This window comes from Amyelois transitella, chromosome 4 (assembly GCF_032362555.1).
Source record: "Amyelois transitella isolate CPQ chromosome 4, ilAmyTran1.1, whole genome shotgun sequence".
Lineage (NCBI taxonomy): Eukaryota > Metazoa > Arthropoda > Insecta > Lepidoptera > Pyralidae > Amyelois > Amyelois transitella.
This window is the reverse complement of record NC_083507.1, coordinates 2,464,159-2,487,514: the sequence shown is the minus strand read 5'-3', so window position 1 is coordinate 2,487,514 and position 23,356 is coordinate 2,464,159. Positions and strand designations below refer to the sequence as shown.

The 23,356-nt window shown below is 35.4% G+C and overlaps 1 protein-coding gene across 5 annotated transcripts in view; it reads right to left on the bottom strand.

The window, feature by feature from the left end:
- LOC106129443 (uncharacterized) overlaps positions 1-20,193 on the bottom strand; it is a 65,305-nt gene extending 45,112 nt beyond the window's left edge. For 3 of the 5 annotated variants that reach the window (XM_013328003.2, XM_060954281.1, XM_060954284.1), the window contains exon 1: positions 19,872-20,193. Coding sequence is in view for 1 of the 5 variants with exons in the window: in XM_060954284.1 (XP_060810267.1) it covers positions 19,872-19,941 (70 nt within the window). In the remaining 4 variants the exon portion in view is untranslated. Of the gene's footprint in view, positions 1-19,659; positions 19,696-19,871 lie in introns of those variants that run through there. The other 2 variants (XM_060954282.1, XM_060954283.1) reach the window with 2 other exon arrangements.
- Positions 20,194-23,356: the final 3,163 nt, after the last annotated feature.

Genomic DNA, 23,356 nt, shown 5'->3' with positions numbered 1-23,356 from the left:
AACCGAAATAATGTTGTTACTTATCAAATTTAGGCGTTACGACGCCAAATAGTATAAACGGAACTGTTAATTTTGAGGGAGGTGATAAGTTTTAGATAGATAAGTGCCGTGTGGTTCCCGGCAACAACAGAAAAAGAATAGGACCACTGCATCTCTCTCCGTCGTAAAAGGCGACTAAGGGGTAGGCTTATAAACTTGGAATTCTTCTTTTAGGCGATGGGCTAGCAACTTGTCACTATTTGAACCTAAATTCTATCATTAACCCAAATAGAACGTGGCCTATCAGTCTTGTCAAGACTGTTGGCTCTGTCTACCCCGCAAGGGATATAGACGTGATTATATGTGAAAATGTGTGTGATAAGTTTTTAAGGCCCGAACAACACCAAAAGTAGGTCAGAAGCGGCGGGCGCGCACTAAATAATCTTCAAAGTCAATACGGCTCGGCGGCGGTAGAACAGAGCGAGCGCGGGCCCGCGTTTCAGTTTCTTGTAACTTGGAACAGAGCCGCTTTAAATTTATGTGTATCAAACTCACATGTATGGAACGATGTACTTGTACACATACATACTTAAGGTCACGTCAATATACCTTGCAGGGTAGACAGAGCCAACAGTCTTGAAAAGACTGAATGGTCACGTTCAGCTACATATTTAGCTTAATGATGGAATTGAGATGAGTCGCCTAAAAGAAAAATCCCAAGTTTATAAGCCTATTATTTTTATTGGTGCCGGGAACTACACGGCACACTGTGCAGTTTACATATTACTAAAAACTAAAATTCAGACAGCATATATGGTTTCTTTTATTCGGCGGGCTAGCAACCTGTCACTATTTGAATCTCAATTCTATCGATAAGTCAAATAGGTGAACGTGGCCTATCATTCTTTACAAGAATGTTGGCTTTGTCTACCCCGTAAGGTATATAGAAATGATTATATGTATGTATATATGGTACAAATACAATAGATCTAATAGTTTGTCATTGGGTTAGGTTGAGAACTTTTTCAATTTGAACAAGTAGTTCCTGAGATTAGCGCGTTCAAACAAACGAACAAACTTTTCAGCTGTTTTATTCTCCATTATTTCTTCGCTCCTAATAGTTGCAGCGTGACGTTATATAGTATAAAGCCTTCCTCGATAAATGGTATATTCAACACAAAAATAATTTTTCAATTCGACCCAGTAGTTCCTGAGATTAGCGTGTTCAAACAAACAAACAAACTCTTCAGCTTTATAATATTAGTATAGATAAATACCAGTCAGCAAAACACAACAAACGATTAGATTTCTCTCCTCATCAAGCATGCGGCAGCAAAGGGTTAAGGGCTTTGATCCCCACACAGTGATTCCAAATTATATGCCATAGTACTTTGTATCAAGGGATTATGTTTTGAACAATATGTATGATACGGTTGGGACCTTTCTTTTGTATATCCAGCCTACTTGACTTTTTGAATAATACACGTATTTGTGTTATATTGTTATAAATATTAATGTTTTTGTTGTTCCTTTCAGACATACATATATAGTCACATCTGTATCCCTTACAGGGTAGACAGGGCCAACAGTCCTTTAAAGACTGATAGGCCACGTTCAGCTGTTTGGCTTAATGATATAATCGAGATTCAAATAGTGACAGGTTGCTAGCCCATCCATGGGAATGAGACGGAGTGGTTCTATTCTTTTTTTTTTGTTCTATTTCTGTAAGTATCTAAACTTATCCAATCCAGGATCATGGTCATAGGCCTACCACGGGGTCCTTTTCAGAGACGTGGGGAGCGTGATAAAGATGAAATATTAGTACTCCTTGTTTCAACAATCAAAAATGGCGTTTAGGTATAAAAATAAACACTCTATATACTTACAGATCTCGATTCGAGAGCCCTGATTAAAGTCCATTTTTTAATTTTAATTTTAATCCAATCAGCGTTCGCTTGAAAGATTCAAGAACTTTTACTCATAGAAAGTTAAAGAAAATGCGATGAACGTTATAGTGCCACTAAAAATAGTCAATTTAACCCTCCAGTGGGCAATATGGTCACTGGGTCGTACAGGGCCACGGGCGCGCTTCTGACGTGCTTGGGGTTAAAAACGTTACACACACGTCTCTTTTATTTACGGACAGAGCCTGTAATCACGAGACTTAGTAAGCTTTGTTGTACTCTTGGCCACGATAAAATGGGTATCTTAATGATATACATATGTTGGAGTAAGATAGGTTTATTGTATTATTTGTTAAGGCTTTTTTTTTCTAATACTCACAAATCTCAGTGCCGTGTGGTTCTAAAAAGAATAGAACCACTCCATCTGTTTTCCATGGATGTCGTGAAAGGCGACTAAGGGATAGGCTTGTAAACTTGGGAGTCTTCCTGTAGGCGATGTGCTAGCGACCTGTCACTATTTATATCTCAATTCTATAATTAAGCCAAACAGCTAAACGTGACCTGTCAGTCTTTCGAGACTTCGAGTAAAGACTTCGAGACTTCGAGTAAAGACTTCGAGACTTCGAGTAAAGACTCGAAGTCTCGAAAGTCTCAGTCAGCTGTCAGTCAGACTGACAGCTTACAAAAAAAGCTTACAAGGCGTTAGGTTCGATTCCTGGGCAGGTGAAAAATAATATTAATCTGGTCTAGGAGAACATACATACATATAATCACGTCCATGCAAAAGAGATTAAGATTATTTTTGACCTGCCCAGGAATCGAACCTAACGCCTTGTAAGCTTTATATACGAACGTTAACATCACACAACTTCAACAGGGATAAATAATACATACACGATGTTATCACCAGGAATATAAAGATTATTTTTCACGGGTCTGTCGTAATAAAATATATTTTCCCGCCTCATCCCTTCCCAAATCCACCGAATGGTTTATTAATGTAATAAAATCGGCTTTACCATAATAAGGAAAACTATCTTTCTGTAATTTAAAGAGAGAAAAATTTGAGCCCGTCGACAGAAAATACGAAAATTTAGTAAAGACTTTTTTTAATATTATTTGCGTGTATTTTATTATTTGCGTAGTATTTTTTGGCAGAATTATTATATTACAATTTAAAAAAGGTTTTTGTCAAATCATACCCCATGCCAATAATAAATAAGAAAAATTTTGTCTGTATGTATTTAGGAATGCACTGGCAAAATCTGCGTACCGGAATAAACTTCCTTTACAGTGCAATATTTTTACATCAGAGTTACTTATAAATAAATAATAAATAAATAAATACATACGGGACAAATTACACTGATTGAGTTAGCCTCAAAGTAAGTTTGAGACTTGTGTTACGAGATACTAACTTAACGATACCATATTTTATAATAAATACTTATATAGATAAATATCCAAGACCCAGGCCAATCAGAAAAAGGTCACAGATAAATGAACGTCAAGATGACGGAGCCACCTCGCAAAACACAAATATTGTCGAACCAGCCCTTAGTACCTGGTTTGTACCTTTTGGTACCTATATCAAAAAAAATTGTACCTCAAAGAATTCAAAAATATCGATTGTGATATGTGGTTCCTCCATCTTGACGTCAAAATGGAGGAACCACCTTCGTTTCTTATAAAAATATAATGTATACCGTCGAGATGACCGCACGGACACTTAGTACCTGGTTAGTACCTCCCAAGATCTTATCGCTATAATCGTTTTTTAAAGCAGTTTTTTCAGAAAATAATTAACAAAAAGAAAATGACAGAAGTGCCTGTGATTAATTATAGCAAAATGAATTAAACAAAAACTTTACTTCAAAATAGTTCTAGGCGTTTAGGATTTAGTACAAAAAATTATATTTATTAATTATTTAAAGATAGATGTAGGACTACTACTACTTATGATCTAAAATTTACACACATGAAAAGCCGCGGCCGGCCGTTATATATAATTTTATTGGTGAACAGCTCTGGGTGGTCTGCGATGGGCGTGTAACCTGGCACTATCTGAATCTCAGTTCCATCACTAAGCCGTCCAGACTCGATTATTGCCACTGTCTTCCCCGGGAGAGATAAATCATCCAATCATTTATTCATATAATCATGTCTTGAACCCTTGCGGGGTAGACACAGCCAGCAGTCTTGAAAGACTGATAGGCTACGTTCAGTTGTTAGGCTCAATGACCGAATTGAGATTCAAATAGTGACAGGTTGCTAGCCCATTGCCTAAAATAAGAATCCCAAGTACATAGTCTATTTCTTAGTCGCCTTTTACGACATCCGTGTTAAAGAGATGAAGTGGTCCTATATTTTTTATATTGGTGCCGGGAACTACACGACACTAGTTCTTACTAATGACTTAACTATTCTTAAGGTAACTTAAGTTTAAGACGTGATATATCCTGATTACGAAAAATATTTTCAATTAATTGTTATTACATTAAGTATGATATTGCTCTCTCCATTGGGGGGCTGGAAACTTCGATGATTAGAAAACTTAGCAACACCCTCCTTGTTGTAGCTGTCAAATATTTATCAAAGGGGTTAACAATCGCCCGACGAAGCGAATGTAATATGAGCGTGAGGCTTGTTCGTATCGTCACGTAATTTCATGTTCAAACATTCATATCGGCTAAACGATGCCAGAACAACAGAAACACAGGTACAGTGGCCTGAAGAACAATGTGACCCCTTATATTAAAACTAACACGGGTCAAGTTTCTCTATTGCACCGCCGAGCTTGCATGAAGAGAGTTATGAATGTTCGTTCCCGTACTCCTCCGAAACGGCTTGACCGATTCTCATGAAATTTAGAAATTACTTAACAATTATTTATATGACAAAACAACGCTTGCCGGGACAGCTAGTATGTATGTAAATAATTCAGAAATGACTCATTGTTACATGGTGAGGTAGGCAGTACATATTTCATAACTATTAACTCTAAATTAGTACCTATATTAGTAGGGCTTCCAAAGTGGTTGGTTCGTGTTAAACGTGGCTTCAGATCTGATTAATTGAATGTATTACAATGTTATAATACGCTTAGGTTGAAAGTCTCTCGTATAAAACCTTATATGAAATCTTAAAATGCGTAAACAGTAATGCTGATGCCGTTTAATTTAAATAAATCTTATATACGGGACAAATTACACAGATTGAGTTAGCCTCGTAGTAAGTTCGAAACTTGTGTAACGAGATATTAACTCAACGATACTATATTTTATAATAAATACTTATATAAATAAACATCCAAGACCCTGGCCAATCAGAGAAAGTACGTTTCTCATCATGCCCTGGCCGGGATTCGAACACGGGACCTCCGGTGTCACAGACAAGCGCGCTACCGCTGCGCCACAGAGGCCGTCACTAATTAACTGTGAACATAACGTTTAAAAGTTATAATTTAAAAATAATATAGTGTAGTCCAACTGGTGTAAATTCTCACGAATACTGTGAAATCAATAAAAAATAAAAAAATATAATCACGTCGATATCCCTTGCAGGGAAGATACAGCAAATAGCCTTGAAAATACTGAAAGGGCACGTTTAGCTGTAAGCCTTAATGATGAAATTGAAATTCAGAGTGGCACGTTTTATCAAAGGAAATGCTTGTAAATTTGTGATTTATCTTATAAGCAATAGGCTAACCTGTCACTACTTGAATCTCAATTCCGTCATTAAGCCATACAGCTGAACGTGGCCTTTTAGTCTTTCTGCCCCTAGGGGTTAAATAATTTATATGTGTCTATCACTTGCAGGGTAGACAGAGCCAACTATCTTGAAAATACTGATAGGCCACGTTCAGTTGTTTGGCTGATAATGATAGAATTAAGATTCAAATAGTCACAGGTTGCTAGTCCATCGCCTAAAAAAAAGAATCCCAAGTTTATAAGCCTTAGTCGCCTTTTACGACATCCATGGGAACGAGACGGAGTGGTACTATTCTGTTTTTTAATACAGATAGCAGATATGATAAGTCTTAATATGGCAAGTAGGTTCCTCAAATAGCCAAAGGGATGCACTATGAGAGGATTTCCCAAAATTCCCTCGGGAATAGAATTTCTTGAGATCAATCAGTGGAGCCGCAGACGCGGACATCCCCTAGTGGCTAATAATGAAACCATTTTGCTATACAAAATAACATGTTCGTATAAAAAATTGGTCTTATATGTTTGAACACAACTTTGTTTGAAAGCCTAGTGTAAAGTTTAGTTCACAAAGTGTTAGTACAAGCGCTATTAAATCACTTTCATGCTCCCATCACGAGCAACACTCAATTAGCACCCTCATCCGCATGTAAAGGTTTCGTGATAATATTTTAAATACTAATTTATAGTCTATACTAATATTATAAAGCTGAAGAATTGGTTTGTTTGTTTGTTTGAACGCGCTAATATCAGGAACTACTGGTTCGAATTGATAAATTATTTTTGCGTTAAATATACCGTTTATCGAGGAAGGCTTTATTAGGCTATATTACATCACGCTGCAACTATTGGGAGCGAAAAAATAATGGAAAATGTGAAAAAAACGAGGTAAATTATTCATTCTTGAGGGCTTCAATGATGCCTAAAATAACGAATCTACGCGGACTAAGTCGCGGGCACAGCTAGTTCTATATATAGCTGAAAGAAGAATTCCAAATTTTAAAGTCTTTCTTTAAGTCGCCTTTACGACATCCATAGAAAAGATAAGGAGTGGACCTATTCTATTCTGCCAGGAACTACACGGAATGGTTCAAAATTGACATTATGGGCTACAACGAGTAATTTACTAGGTTACAAAAAACTTCGTAGCGAATCGTAGCTTACGTCGTAGCTTACCTTTTACGCGCCACCGTAGCAAAACTCGTAGCTATACTACGAGATATTTAAAAAAATATTACAAGGTGGTTAAAAAAATGTTGTACGGGTTATTAAGAATTTTTTAATTTGTTTTTACATAAAAAATATAGTATTTGAAAAAGAATTTGATTTATTTTAAAAATAGAATACAAGGTATTGCTTATATGTCAACATACCTAAAGTATAATTATATTTATTACCGCTTCCAAGGCGCAAGTGTAGAAGAAACAGCGGAACAGACTACACTGCAGCATTTTCATCAGATTTTATGTGTATTTACATATAACTTAAAAAATCATAATATATCTGTCATCTATTAACTTGAGATTATTCTTTAAGGCGATGGGCTAGCAATCTATCACTATTCGAATCTTAATTCTATCATTAAGTCTAACAGCTGAACGTGGCCTTTCAGTATTTCAAGACTGCTGGCTCTGTCTACCCCACACGGGATATAGACGTGACTATATATATGTGTAAGTAGCATTTTTACTCTTCTATAACGGCTAAATGTATAGTTTATTATCGCACTATAAGTTATGTGAATTACAGTGCAATAAATACGATACATTTGTGAACTGTCACAGTGTGAAAAATACCTACTCGATGAGAACCAACACGTGTTCCAACAAATCGATCAATGTGACACTAGACAGAATATCTAATTACTATCTCTACGTGGCGGTAATAGGAGTTAAATTACAATAATTTTGTAGCGGCGGTAGTCAGCAAAAGGAATAAATTATTTTTTTTTCTTTTATGCCAGATTTAAGGGGAAAAATGAGGTCAGCGATTCACCTCTTTTAAGTATTAATTTATTTTTCATTCGAGATGATAGGCTTTTATTTAAAAATTGAATTTTGTCCCGTGAAGGTCATGGAAGTTTATAAAATATGTATATTATTTACTGAATTACGGTGTAAAATATAGCAGTTTATAATAGAATGGTTAACCATAGGATTCAGTATAATATAATATATAATAATATGTATTTAATTTTCTTATAAAATTATTCGAATTTCTTGGAAGTTTGCACTAGATGAATGGGCTCCTATTCCCCAAGTCGCCTTTTACGACATTTATGAAAAAGAGACGGACTGGTCCTATTCTAAATTGCCAGGCACAGAAATCAAACACAAATATATTTAAAAGGGTATTTCAAATGAGGAATTAATTTGGAATACCCTTTTAAATATATTACGCAGTATATATTTCGCAATAATTATTTATGAAGCCAAAATATTTTCAATCATCTCCCCAGTATATACGGCTCTCGAAATTAAATGTTTAAGGAATTTATCGGAGCGCCAATGATTAATGGCTTTCCACGTCTTCAAAGGAGGCTTTTTATTTCCGACTTTTCTCTAATATACGATAGCTTTTGTCCCAACCTTTATAAAGTATTCTATTGACGCAATAAACACATATTTACAAATAATCGACCCCGCTTTTTCACCAACCTGTCACTGTCAGCAACCTGTCACTATTTGAATCTCAATTCCATCATTAAGCCATTCAGCTGAACGTCGCCTTTCAGTGTTTCCAAGACTGTTGGCTCTGTCTACTCCGCAAGGGATAAAGACATGTCTTTATTTTTTTATTAAGTGAACAACTATCACAAATCTATCCGACTTGAACTTTTAAAAATAACAATTCGAACAAACTTATAAATCAATGTAGATATGAAATGCTAGGGGATTTGAAATTTTTTAATTTAAGTTGGTATTGCTTTCCAGTTACAAAGTTGGCTAACCTGACAGCTGGATAAACAAGTTAAATCCGACTTTATATCAATAGCAGTAAGTTGGATAATAATTATACCGTCTCTGTGATTTCTCAACTTTTCTGTCACGAACTGTCACTGAACAATAATCGGGGTGTTATTTGAATTTGGAATAAATTTGTTTTAATTTTTATCTGTTATTTTATTGTGATGCCATTGCTGCAGTTACTCCAAGCTTAATAATAATACTTGCTCTCTCGCGCGGCTTTGCCACACAGATGGACATCATCTTCTGGCAAGAAAGAAACTCTATTTCTTTCTCTGTAGGTACTACGTAATAACCTACTAATATTCTAAATGCGAAAGTTTGTGAGAATGTATGTATGGATGTTTGTGACTCTTTCACGCAAAACTACTTGCGAAGAACCGATTGCGATGAAATTTGGTATGAAAGTAGCTGAAGATATTTATTTATAGATATGCCAAAACACCGATTTAATAAAAGCTGTGATTTTCATTTAAGAGATTATTATTGGATCCATGGTTACACATTCAGTTGCCTGAATGTGCAGGTTTCGTCACGATGTTTTCCCACGCCGTAAAAGATGGATTAATGCGTTAATACCTTCTACAAACTCTTCGTACGGTAGGTACGTTAGCCTGAAAATTAATGTTTGAAGATAATATTTACAATACAGTATGTTTACACAAAAATTTTGCTTGTTGGTGTTATGTTTTAAAAATAGAGGAAATATTTCCTTGCTAGAGTGCGTATTCATTTTGTTTTGAATGAATCAAATTAAAAATATTTAGTTAAACTTACATAAAAATAGGTGTAATACAATATATACAATATAATACAGTGAAAATATCACCAAATATATATATATATATAGCCACGTTCAGCTGTATGGCTTCATGATGGAATTGAGAATCAAATAGTGACAGGTTGTTGGAGGAGTCACAACGTAACTTCCTAATTATCCAAACTTAGAATTAGAATAGAAATGAGGACGAGAGAATACATTGTTATGATAAATTAAATTTTAAATAGTCGCTTTAATTGCGCGCTCTATATTCGAGGTTTAATACTCAATGGTTATTTTATACAATTTTCTGGGTTAAATCACGCTTCCGACAAAAGATTTACGCTTTGTTTCGGCAAGTTTATGTTTTCTTGGTTTAACGGAGTAGCGAAATATTATTTATTGCGAAGCCATTTTTAAATGTTATTTGAATAACAGTTTGAATAACCAATATGAATTCAGTGCAAAAATAAATAAATCTGATAACTCCGTATTCCCATAGTCGCCTTTAACGCCACCCATGAATCCCCATGGATGTCGTTAAAGGCGACAAAGGGAAAAGCTATTAAAACTAAGATTTTTCGGCGATGGGCTTGCAACCTGTATATTTTTGAATCTCAATTTCATTATTAAGCTACAGCTGCGCGTGGCCTTTCAGTCTTTTCGGGACCGGAAGCTCTGTCTACCCCGCAAGCAGTATAGTCGTGATTGTATACATCCATACTAATAAACAAACTCCAAGACTATTCAATTTAAAACAACATTTTCACATTTATTCCTAGTTCAAAACCAGTTTTGATTTCCAGTCCACGTTACCTCGGTAAATCATACTAAAGAACTTTCAAAGCTCTAAGCTCATAATTCCACTATCATGTTCGTTGGAAGTTTAGCACTGTAACTTTCTATGCTGAGTTAAATATCATATGTTAAATTGACTATTAAGTTAATTTAGTCGAATGTATGTGAGTTTTGCTACAGTAACCCCTTATGAATAAAGTACATGCATCTGACCCCGTACTATGAAACGCTCGACGCCGTTTTTTATCTAAACTTTAAAACTATCGCTGTTTCGTTTCCCGTCATAATAAAAAGCGAAACAGCGATAGTTTCTGCGGCGTGCCTTGTAAATAATAGGTCAGATACACACATGAAAATGCCGTGTGGTTACCGGTATGTTAGATTATGAATATACTAGTTTCTTTATTTTTTTTTATCTAATCTTTACTTTAATTCACAGTAAAGGCAATTATGCCATTATCATTAAGCTATACAGCTGAACACGACTTTTCAGTCTTTACCAGACTGTAGGCTCCATCTACCCCGTAAGGGATATAGACCTGATTAAAAGTATTTAAGGTATTAAAAGATTTTTTTAGATAACACAGCCTTTTCTTCCTCGTCTTTGTCTTTCCTTGGCTGTAGTCTTGGTTTCATTCTCACCAATCTATAGGAGTGGGTACGCCCTTGACCATGGATCCTGGATTGTTTAAGTCATGTTGCGACTCCCATCTGACCTCCGTTACCTTTTTGCAAGGGAACTTAGAGGTCACACATCCATTAGCCTGAGTGTACCAGGTTTTGTAATTTCTAAGAGAACAGATTAACTCCAGAAAAAAGTTTGCATGCCATGGTAGGTACATGACATCGAAACGGTTACCAATTTCGTAACTAGTTACGAAGTTCGTGACAGTTCGAACTCTGCTCGATTCACTATTGTCAGGACTAGGTCCATTGTTTTAATATTGATCGGAACTGAATTGAATGGTGTGCAGTTCACGCCTTTGTGAAGTGGGGACTAAACAAATGATAGATTTTTTTATACATACGTCACGTCTATATCCCTTGCGGGGAAGACGGAGTCAACACTCTTATTGCATATAGCGATTATCACTACATATTATAAGTTTGTTCTCTATCTGTATGTCTGCGCCAATCATAGACAGTTGTTGTGACGGATTTTGTTCCTGTTTAAAATGTTAGAAATAGGTAGGGTTTTCTGAGGATTTTTTAATGTATAAATACTACCTATGAAAAGCCGGGGCGGGTAGCTAGTAAAATAAAAAACTTTATTTTTGAGAATACTACAGGTTTCAAAGGAACATATCATTCTTAATTTCATGTTAGATACACAATTCAACGATAATATTTCGTTCATCAAACAACAACTATTTATTTGGATCTCAACTCTTATCATTGAGTAAAACAGCTGAACGTGGCCTATCAGTTCTTTTACTTTTGAATCTGTCTACCGCGCAAGGGATTTAGACGTGATTATAATGTATGTATCAAACTACAAACACTCTAAACTATTGCGTCTACAAAGTTCTCACCCTTTGCCGGGCAAAGTTTTCCTTAGCTCAAAACGACCAGAGAGAATATGAATAGTTTGTAAATGAAAGAGGATTCTTTGGCTCAAATATGTGTTAAATTGTTATAAGTACTCTCCCAACTAATGTTTTTTGCGATAGTAAGTTTGTTTGTTTTTTACACGCGTTATCTATTGGACCAATCTTTTTGATATATTACGTAAGTATATATAATTAAGAGTCTGGAGAAGAACATAGGGTAACTTTTCATTTCGGTAAAAACTAAAGTTTCCGTGGGTTAAATGAAAAACCTGAATTTTTCTAGCTGGCGTTTAATTCGTTTAGGCGAAGCTGTTAGTAAAAGTTAGTTCACGATAATAATAACATTAATAACTTTGAAATATCAGCCGACTTTATTCTCTTTATATCTTATTTTGTTTTAATAGTGTGCCGTGTGGCTCCCGGCACCAATGAAAAAAAAAAGAATAGGACCAATCCATCTCGTTCCCTTGGATTTCGTAAAAGGCGACTAAGGGATAGGCTTATAAACTTGGGATTCTTCTTTTAGGCGATGGGCTAGCAACCTGTCACTATTTTAATCTCAATTGTATCATTGGGCCAAACAGCTGAACGTGGCATATCAGTCCTTTCAAGACTGTTGGCTCTGTCTACCCCGCAAGGGAGATAGACGTGATTATATGTCTGTATGTTTTAATAGTGTATTATTAACTACTGTGTTTCAAATAACATCTCTCTTTCTGTTTTCTTAAAGATTTCGAGAAATCAACTCTTAGTGCACTTCCAAACCACATTTACCTAAGGAGCGAGCCACATACATACATACATATATATAGTCACGTCTATATCCCTTGCGGGGTAGACAGAGCCAACAGTCTTGAAAACGCTCAGCTTCTTGGCTTTATGATGAATTAAGATTCAAACAGTGACAGGTTGCTAGCCGATCGTCTAAAAGAAGAATCCCAAATTTATAAGCGACCCACAAACATTTCTATTCAAAAGGTACATACAACGTTTCGTTTAACGTAGACGGAGCTACGCTAAGGAAAATAAATAAATATATACGGGACAAATTAAACAGATTGAGTTACCCTGGAAGTATGTTCAAGACTTGTGTTACGAGATACTAACTAAACGATACTATATTTTATAATAAACACTTATATAGACAAACATCCAAGCCAATCAGAAAAAGTTCTTTTCTCATCATGCCCTGGCCGGGATTCGAACCCGGGACCTCCGATGTCACAGACAAGCGTACTACCGCTAAGGTAGTAGGTACAGAATAATTAAGTTATTAGTAATTTCTTGATGACACGAGTCATGTATTTTCCTGTTAATTTGCATAAATTATAAACCTTAAAATTAAATCCATTTACGCACGCGCCTTCATACATTTCAATCAACATAGATTGAAATCAGTCCGCCGTCTCGTAGCCATCACGTAACTATATCGTAGCAATCTCGTTGCGAACGATGTATAGAAATCGGAATGAAATTCTATATTATTCTGTCACATTCTGTGATATTGAATTTGGCAACGCAGAATTATCATATCCAGTCTTTATCCCTCAGAGGGTAGAGAGAGTCGTCACAAGTCTCGAAGGCCACGTTTAGGAATGTAAGTATCATTTTAAAAGTATTTTATTCATCCATCCGTCCATATAAAATCCGTCCGATGAAAATGCTGCAGTGTAGTTTGTTCCGCCGCTTCTTCTACACATGCGCTTTGGAAGCGGTAGTAGTTATAATTAGACTTAAGTGATGTGAAGTCAATTTTGAAAATAAATCTATTCTATTCTATTATCACGTCCATATCCCTTGCGGGGTAGACAGAGCCAACAACCTTGAAAGGCTGACAGGCCACGTTCTGCTGTTTGGCCTAATGATAGAATTGAGATTAAAATAGTGACAGGTTGCTAGCCCATCGCCTAAAGAATCCCAAGCTTATATATAAGCTTCTATCCCTAAGTCGCTTTAACGACATCCATGGGAATGGAGTGGTCCTATTATTTTTTTATTAGGGTAAGTAAAATCAGTTATTGGTACATTGCCACGATTAGTCTTAACTTGTGCACACGTTTTTCAACACTCAATATTATTGTAACAAAGTCTAATAAATTAAATTTGCCATAAGCAAACATTATGACAAATACAGCATAAAAAGAACAGATATAGGCGCTATCAGGCACAACAATTTTCTAAGGCTTTTTATCTCCAATTTGACAAAACATACATCGTCAGAACATCTCGAAAGCCGCTGGCATTTCATCGCCAACATCAAAGCACCAAAGCTCAACTCATAAGTACCTACGGTAACTTGCGTAATTTGCACATAGTTAAGGCAGTGAGGGTTATTTAGCTATAGTATATAGAAACTATGATTTTACTTTATAATGCAACACATAATTGAAAGTAATTTACATACATACATACATATAACCACGTCTATATCCCGGAAGAAGACAGAGCCTACAATCTTAAAAAGACTGAAAGGCCACGTTCAGCTATAAAGCTTTATGAATGAATTGAGATTCAAATAGTGACAGTTTTCTAGCCCATCACCTACAAGAGGAATCCCAAGCTTATAAGTTTATCCCTTAGTCGCCTTTTACGACATCCATTGCAAAGATATGGAGTGGTTCTATTCTAAAGTGCCGTATTGCACACGGCATTATATATACATAACAAGAGGTCGCCCGCGACTTCGTACGCGTGGAATCAATTCGGGATATGTTTTTCTGGGTCTTCAGCAGTTCAGTCGTTTTTACGTGAAAGAGTAACAAACATCCATACTGACATCCTGATATACTCACAAACTTTTATAGATAATACAACGCATTTATAGATAATATAAGTAGGATGTATACTTATAGTCACCGATGAGGCTTCTAAAATGGCAGAATATTATAGTGGGAAAATTTAATTATTGTTGGAGGTATTGTCGACGCGTCTGGAAGAAGAAATGCATTGTAAGTGTGTTTGTACTTCAATGCTTTTATGTTTCGAGCGTAGCAATTGGAAATGAATCACTTATTTAGAAAAAAAATCATCAATTCGCAACATACACATACATATCATCACGTCTATATCCCTTACGGGGTAGACAGATCCAACAGTCTTGAAAAGACTGAAAGGCCACGTTCAGCTATTTGGCTTAATGATAAAATTGAGATTCGAATAGTGACAGGTTGCTAGCCTGTCGCCTAAAAAAGAATTCCATGTTTGTAAGCCTATCCCTTAGTCGCCTTTTACGACATCCATGGGAAAGAGATGGAGTGGTCCTATTCTTTTTTTTATTGGTGCTGGGAACCACACGGCACTAATAAAAAAAAAAGATAGGCAACATTGGCCTCAATATGGCAAAATGGATAACGTAAAGTTGAAGGCTCCGACTAATTAATTATTCGCAAGTTGGCGCCTTAACTATTCAAACTATAATCTTGTTAGTTCATCAGCATTGACCACTCGAGATATGTCAATAAGCTGAAAATTTATTGAGTTTTCAAACTTGAGACGTTTAATCAGTAAGTTGTAAGGTTGAACAAAATCTTTTTTATTGGTAAAATTTTAAAAACAAATAAACTTTATACGCTTCATACGTTTGTTTGTGAGCTATTATGCCACAGAAAGACATATGTATGTACATACAGAGACAGACACGTCAAACATATAACACCCCTTTTTTTTCGTCGGGGTGTAAAAAGTCGGGTTATTTGTTAGAATAGCAGCATGTTCTAAAAAAATATTTATTATTATTAATTTACACTATTTATGTATAAATAAGAATAAAATTTAAAATAAAGAGAAATTCAGTAAGGGCACTACTTATTTCCAGAGAAAATTTTTACCGCGGGCCCACGACAGTTACTAAAACGCCACTTTTCAAGAAGTTCTTCATCAATTTTACATAGATCAAGTGCTTAAGTATACTTATTAATATCTTCAACGAAACACTATAACTGCTGACCCCAAATAATCTGTCTGTCCGTCTGTTCCCGCACAATGGCAGGAATTTCATTATTCCTCGCTTTGTTTGCTTGCACACTGGATTGCAGACAAAGGTGACTCATTATCCGCGTGTTGTTATTGTCCGTGGACCGTTGAGCTGTGGTGGTGAAATGTGGGGGAAGTTTGATAAAGTAAAAAAAAATACAGTCCTGTCACTATTTGAATCCCAATTACCAAATTTAACTTTCAGTCTTTTCGAGACTGTTTTTTCTTTGCCTGCCCCGTTAGAGATAAAGACGTGTTTATACGATGTACCCGTAAGTATAGCTTCACAGTGTCATAAAGCTTTGTAATAATTGGCTCTGTCTACCCCTGTATGCGGTCTGCTGCGGTACATATGCCGTCTGAGGTCTCCCTATTCCGTACTAATTCACTATCCTACCACTAACACTCTATCTGCATGTATGGTCTAATCTCGAAACACTCTATCTGCATGTATGGTCTAATCTCGAAATGTTCCTGTTTGAAATGTTGAATAGAGGATTATCTGTGGAAGGTTTATATCTATAAAAAAGCCACCCGTGCGAAACCGGGGCGGGAAGCTAGTAATATTGTAAATGCAAAAATTATCATTGTTTTGATCCCAAAATTCTTACAAGAGTGACGCCCCGAGGCGCAGCTAGTGTTGAAAAGGTATGGGACCTAAAAATAAGTGTTATTGCGAATATTTATTTATGTACACAAAATAATATACAGGAGCATTTATTACAGTAATTCTAGTACAAACGTGCTACTTATTTTGAAAGAAATCTCTTCCAGTAGACCCATGAGAGGAAAGATGAATTTTGGAGCGGTATGGCGTGTGCATAAATAACGTACATTGATAGTGGACAGGACAGACACACGTAAAAAACTATAACATATACATATTTGCTTGTTTGTAATATATTAATACCTTTATTGCACAGAAATTTACACATTATTAATTTTTTTACTAGAAGAACATAATAGCAAGCTACCTTTATGCTAAGTTTAAACGAAATCATGTTTTTGACTGTGCGTTTAAAGATATGTCAGTCTATTTTTCGGTTTAAGTACCTTCACACATACTAACATATTATCTACCCTTCAACTTAACCGTATTTATACAATGTTACAAGTTGTTGACGCAGACCGCTATTGCGAGGGTCGGGTGCCAAGATTGTCTTCAAACTTGAAAGATCCTATATCTTAAGTTACCACATTTACCCGTTTTGACCTAAATGCAACTATATTGTGTTAATATTATTACATCAGACGGTGTTGAGAAAAAAATAAACAATGAAGTACCTACTTTATATACCCCGTCTACCCCGCAACGCAAGGTATGTAGACGTGATTATATGTATGTATGTATCAAACTACAAACACTCTAAACTATGGCGTCTACAAAGTTCTTACCCTTTGCCGGGCAAAGTTTTCCATAGCTCAAAACGACCATAGAGAATATTAATAATTTGTATCTATTAATAAACAATTAAGTTACATAGCATACATTAGTTTCATTCCCAACCGATGCTCTTACGGTGACGGACAACGTCCTGAGTAAACCTCACATTCAGGTAACTGTATTGTATTCATGAACGCTTTTGGTGTTTATTTTTTTTTTTGGTTTTTAAAAATAGAAGTTTCTCTAGTCTTCTGGCTTTGTAAGGTTTCTCTTGCAAAAGTTGCGGAGGTAGGACGGCGGTCGCATGACTTACCCCGAACAAAACCTGATTTACCTAATCAAAGAACTTGGTCACAGACATACCTGAGGTTCTCTAGACGCCACCAGAAAAAAACGCCTAGATGATGCATAAATGGGCGAGTATGGATGTAATTGTTGTAGTTACCATTTTGTAAAATAAATAAGAATCACATGTAGACAAAATGGTTGGTGTGGTTCCGTGTGGTTCCCGGCACCAGAAAAGAATAGGACCACTCCATCTCTTCCCCATGGATGTCGTAAAAGGCGACTAAGGAATAGGCTTACAAACTTGGGATTCTCTTTTAGGCGATGGCTCAGCAACCTGTCACTATTTGAATCTCAATTCTATCATTAAGCCAAATAGCTGAACGTGGCTTGTCAGTCTTTTCAAGACTGTTGGCTCTGGCTATCCCACAAGGGATATAGACGTGACCATATGTATCTATGTATGTAGACAAAACAAATATGAGACAAATATGAATACATACAAATAGTATTTTCTCCATCACACTTTTTCAATATCACTGTGCCAGAACAAACACTGGACAGGCCAAACATTTGCTAGAGGCATGCAATTTCAGTGGCGTTTGTTTGTTTCAAAGCGGAATGGAAATGGACATTTTAAAACTGCTATATTTCCAAAAATAGTTTTTATTTCCCTGTCTGTTTTCGCTAAATACGAGCGCAGATTAATTGCTACTTTACTTGCGCTGCTTAAGTTGAATAACTTTAAAATCATTTGTTTAATCTATCTAGTAATTTTTTTTGCACACATTTAGAGTTTATCTAATCTATACTAATATTACAAAGCTGAAGAGTTTGTTTGTTTGTTTGAACGCGCTAATCTCGGGAGATATTGGTTCGAATTGAAAAATTATTTTTGTGTTGCATAGACCATTTATCGAGGAAGGCTATATAACATCTGCAACTATTAGGAGCGAAGAAATAATGTAAAATGTGAAAAAAAACAGGGAAAATTATTCATCCTTGAGGGCTTCAATGATGCCCAAAATAACTATTCCACGCGGACGACGTCGCGGGCACAGCTAGTCGCAATATATAAATGCCGTCCTCAATTTTTCCATTATTTTAATGCATCATTATGCCTTACAGCTGAATGAGAACATTCGGTCTTTTCAAGACAATGTCTAACCCGTAAAGGATAAAGTCGTAATTATATGTATGTATTCTCAAGATGATTTACTATATGTACCTACTCTTGGCTGCATCCAGTTGTTTTCAAAGATTGGTATACTTACATGTAAGTACACTTTTGTCATGTCATGTCATGTTCTCCTACCTTACTAAAAACAATTAACCCTTTAATTGCACTTTAACAAAAAAAACCATTATTTAAATTTTAAGTCATTATTACATAGTCATATTATCTATAGTCATACTTATGTATGTTAACTATATTATATGTAAGTATATAAAGTAATCTATTATTTTAGTCATTGCACCACCCGTACATCCATCGCAGTTTGGTCCAAAGGTTCGACTGGTAGAGAATGCCTTGTGGCATTAAGTCCACCTGTTGTACATTTTACGTGCATAAAGTTTAAATAAATAATATACAAGCGACGTATATCAATAATCGATTTTAAATTATATCCCGATTGGATAGAATCTATTTTACGTTCGTAAACCTAGATAGGTTAGGTATATATTATATACATATATCTAGGTGTTAGGTTTGACCGTCCGTCCTTTGCCCGCAGTTCACGCTTGATTTCACATTCTGACCCAATGGTATTTTTGCTAATTGCTTTTAAAAATATAATCATGTTTAAAGTTATGGTTACTGGTTGCTTGAGATAGCCGCTTCTTTTTCATCATAAGCAGGTAGTAAAAGTTAAGGAATGGAAAGTCTTCTTAACTCGAGATTATTATTTTAGGCCTGTCTCTATTTGAAACTCAATTCCATCACTAAGACGATTGAGAAGCTGGATGTGATTTAGGGTCTTTTCGAGACTGTTAGATCTGTGTGTCTCGTAAGGGATAAAGACGTGTTATACATAGATATGTTACTTGAAATAGGTATTAGGATATGAAGATGTAGGTAGGTATCTTGTCTTTTTATATAGATATACAAAAATAAGCTTGTTTTATCCTAGACTTTAAGGTCTAGTCTAGGTGCGTCAGATTTATTCATATGGGTATAGTATAATTCTTAAATCAAATAATTGGCTTTTATAATTTTTGATATTAAATTTTAAATAATTTAAACATAGGTATTATGTAGAGTAGGTGCCTACCTTTGCTTAAAGAAGCTTTAAGAGGCCCATATAAGTGTAAAGTTCTTATATTTTTATTTTTATAGCAAATTAACTACGTACCGATGTTAATATCTCAGCTCAGCATAACAAACTGGTCTGTAGAAAAAAAAAGAAAGCACTCGCTACTAAAAAAAATATATTTTTTATTTTTAGGGATTAACTACCAAATTTATATTAAAGGTTAATTCAACTAAGTTTAAGAATCAGTAAGTTAATTTCCTAAAAAAAAATGACGAAAAAAATATTTGGCGGCACGATGAAAGAGTTCTTACCATTAAACCTGATGCATCGAGTAATCCAATCCCAACAGATATCATTATCACACCCATATCCACTTGGCATCACCTTATCACGGTATCACTAAACAAAACACAAAAAGTCAATACACAGCACTTACAATTGTAATAATTTTATAAAACATAGAAACCATAACTGAAAACGATATCGCATTTTCGTCAGTGAATCCGAACGCGTTCCATTTTTTCAAATCGCAGTGGATAATTGGCGGGATTTATGTTTTTTTATTTTAATTTTAAACTGATATGCAAGATTATAAGTGCAATTCAGCCAGCACGCTTGCGCGGCGCTCCCGACATTGCGCGACTGAGTGAGCGAATGAAACGAATGTTCGGGGTCCTGCATCGTACCTGTTACATTTTTGAGGGTTTCGCGCCTGCGTATTACAAGATGTATTAATTTTGATAATTCAATCTGTCGAGCTCGGATTAATTATTGCAAATTTCCGATACAATAATATTTATGCTCGTTAACGTCGACATGCGTCTTTCATTGTCTATGGCTATACCAACCGCACCAAATCGCATGGTTTTACGTGTATAGATATGCAGCTAGAAAATTATAAGCAGACTCTGTAGAAGATAATGTGAGTAGCTATAAATTTGAACACTCAACCAACCGACTATAAAAGAAACTGTTTGGTGCACAGTGTACCTACCTAGTGTGCCGGACACTGATCAATTTCCACTGGCTACACTGTTTCCATTATCTTAAATAACATTTACAACTTTTTTAAGATATGTGTGTACTATGCTCATATCCAAAAAAATAATTAAGTTGACCAAATTGATATGAAATTTATTCTTCTTCTTTGCCTGCCTGGGCAATACAATAGAAAAACAAAAACTACATCTTTCTACAAACCTACCACATTAATCACTCTTTTCATGCAAGTTCCTCGGTATAGGATACTCTCGCTTGATCGTACATTAAATTTATTTCATTTTATCAAACTCACATTGAATCACCTTATGGCATCTGAAGTGAAAAATATCACAATCAAAGATGGCGTTCGTGACTAACACCTCAACGGAAATACCAGAGCGATGAATTGCTTACTTAACTTTCTTAATTTAAATTTAAGTCTTTCAATTTTTTCAGCTTTGCACGGATAGTATTTATAGGTATACCTAAACCTTCCTCAGAAAACTCTCTTCCCAGAGGAGAGGCTAGGCCTCTTGTCTGCTTTTACGTGGTGTTTTTTAATGGATTACCTTTCGTCGTTTTCCTCGCTGTTCCGGTTGAGTCCTGACTTCTATGGAGATCTGCCTATGACGACGATCCTGAATTGTGCAAGTCAGACTTTTACCCGAAGCACTCCCATCTTATTGAATATTAGATCATGGTTACACACCCAGTTGCCCAAATGTGCAGGGTTTCCCCACGATGTCACGATGATCTGGAAGTAGGACAGCTTGGTCAAAACGGAATCTTCGGTTCTAAGGTTCAGGTATATATCCTACTACTATTATAAAGGCGAAAGTTTGTATGGATGTTTGTTACTCTTTCACGCAAAAACTACTGAACCGATTACCATGAAATTTGGTATGTAGGTAGCTGAAGACCCAGAATAACACATAGGCTACTTTTTATCCCAGAGTTCCCGCGGGATTGATAGGGTTTCCATGCGGACGAAGTCGCGGGCGGCCTCTAGTACTATATAAAGATCCTCTTTTATTTTGCAAAGAATAGAAAAATGCAAAAAAAGAAGCCAAAGAAAACATTTATTTCACATAATATTAGGTAGGTACTGTTCTTTAATCTGAAAAGGAAAAAGGAATTGAAATCTTAAAATACTTCAATCAGTTATATATAAGTACGTATGTGTGGGAGTTAAATTTTCTCGTCTCTGGAAATATAATTAAGTGGGCGAAATGCTGCAGGTAATAAAATCCATTGAACCCATATTGAACTCTCAAGAGTCATGCGCTTGAACCTCGCCGTCCTGAGGGGTTAGTGCGAGTTTTACTCGATCAAACGCTTCGATGAAGTAAACGCGAATTTGTATGTGTTTTAATCAGCGCCACCTAGTGGTAACGCGGTGGCACTAATGTAATTCCATACAAATACGTGTTTACGAGCTCGACAAGTTTGACTGAGTACCTAAAACTCGCACTAACCCCTCTGATCCGCAATCATTTTACCCTAGGTAAAAGCTGCGTTTCATGTGCTGTTTGTGAAACGCGCGAGTGTAGCAGCGCTGTAGAAACGCCTGTATCTCCTTTTCATTCGAATTTTCAATGGGAACTATATTTTCTATCACCAAAATTTATATTTGTCATCAAGTTGTATCACCTAATAAATAGATCTATCGCCACGAAATATTTTCGTTCTCAGATAAACAAAAATTGTTCCCAGGTATGAATTATCAAATTAATGTTAATATATGTGTAAAATAAGAGATCGATAACCAATAAAATTATATTGAATTACATGAATATAAACTTCGTTCTTATAATAATAGTTTTGTTACTTAAATAATAGCTCTGTGCTCAGAATGGTAGATCTGTCACCAAATAAATCGATTATCGATCCCTGACTGCGACTCCTTTTTATTTGATATTTTGTCACCAATACAGTAGTAACATTTTATTTCGTTCAGATATTAAATTAATAGTATTCGTTACCAATTTAATACATCAATTTATAATTTTAATGAAAAAATGATCAAAGGGGCGGAGACAAATTGGCGCGCTTTAAAAATTGACCAATCCGGCCTCAACGATGGGTAGTAGTTAACTATTGATTATTTTAACTTTAATTAAGTGTTTTATCTACTATTCTGCTAGCCATAAGCCAGCTATTTTAAACCAGCGCTGATTGTTCAGTGGTTATTATTTTTAAGAATAAATATTGATTATTTTAACTTTAATTAAGTGTTTTATCTACTATTCTGCTAGCCATAAGCCAGCTATTTTAAACCAGCGCTGATTGTTCAGTGGTAATTATTTTCAACAATAAATATTGATTATTTTAACTTAAATTGTTTTATTTACTACTCTGCTAAAAATTTTATTTAAATATAATTTATACTACCAGTGGAAATTTAGAACCTTGGGAGTCTAGTTAAGTAGCAGAATCTTTTGGTTGAAACGATGATGACAACCCTAATTTTTTATTTGATCTTAATGCAATTTTCTAGTAACATAATATGATTTATTGGTGATCTCTTTAAATTAGTTTGCTTAAATACTTATTAGGACACACCTATTATAATACATACAAAAACATTTATTTGGTACTAGACCTTATATCTCAGGATTTTAGGTGATTTATTGTGGAACTGATTTTGCATTGTTTGGTGACTACATTTTGGTGACAGATCTACTATGTTGAGGACAAACCCTATTATTTAAGAAACACAAAACTAATTAAATTGGTGATAGCTTAAATGATACCCATTTTCAATCTGTCTGATGCTAAACAAGACAGGGTTGAAAATCACTAAGTTGTAGGTTAT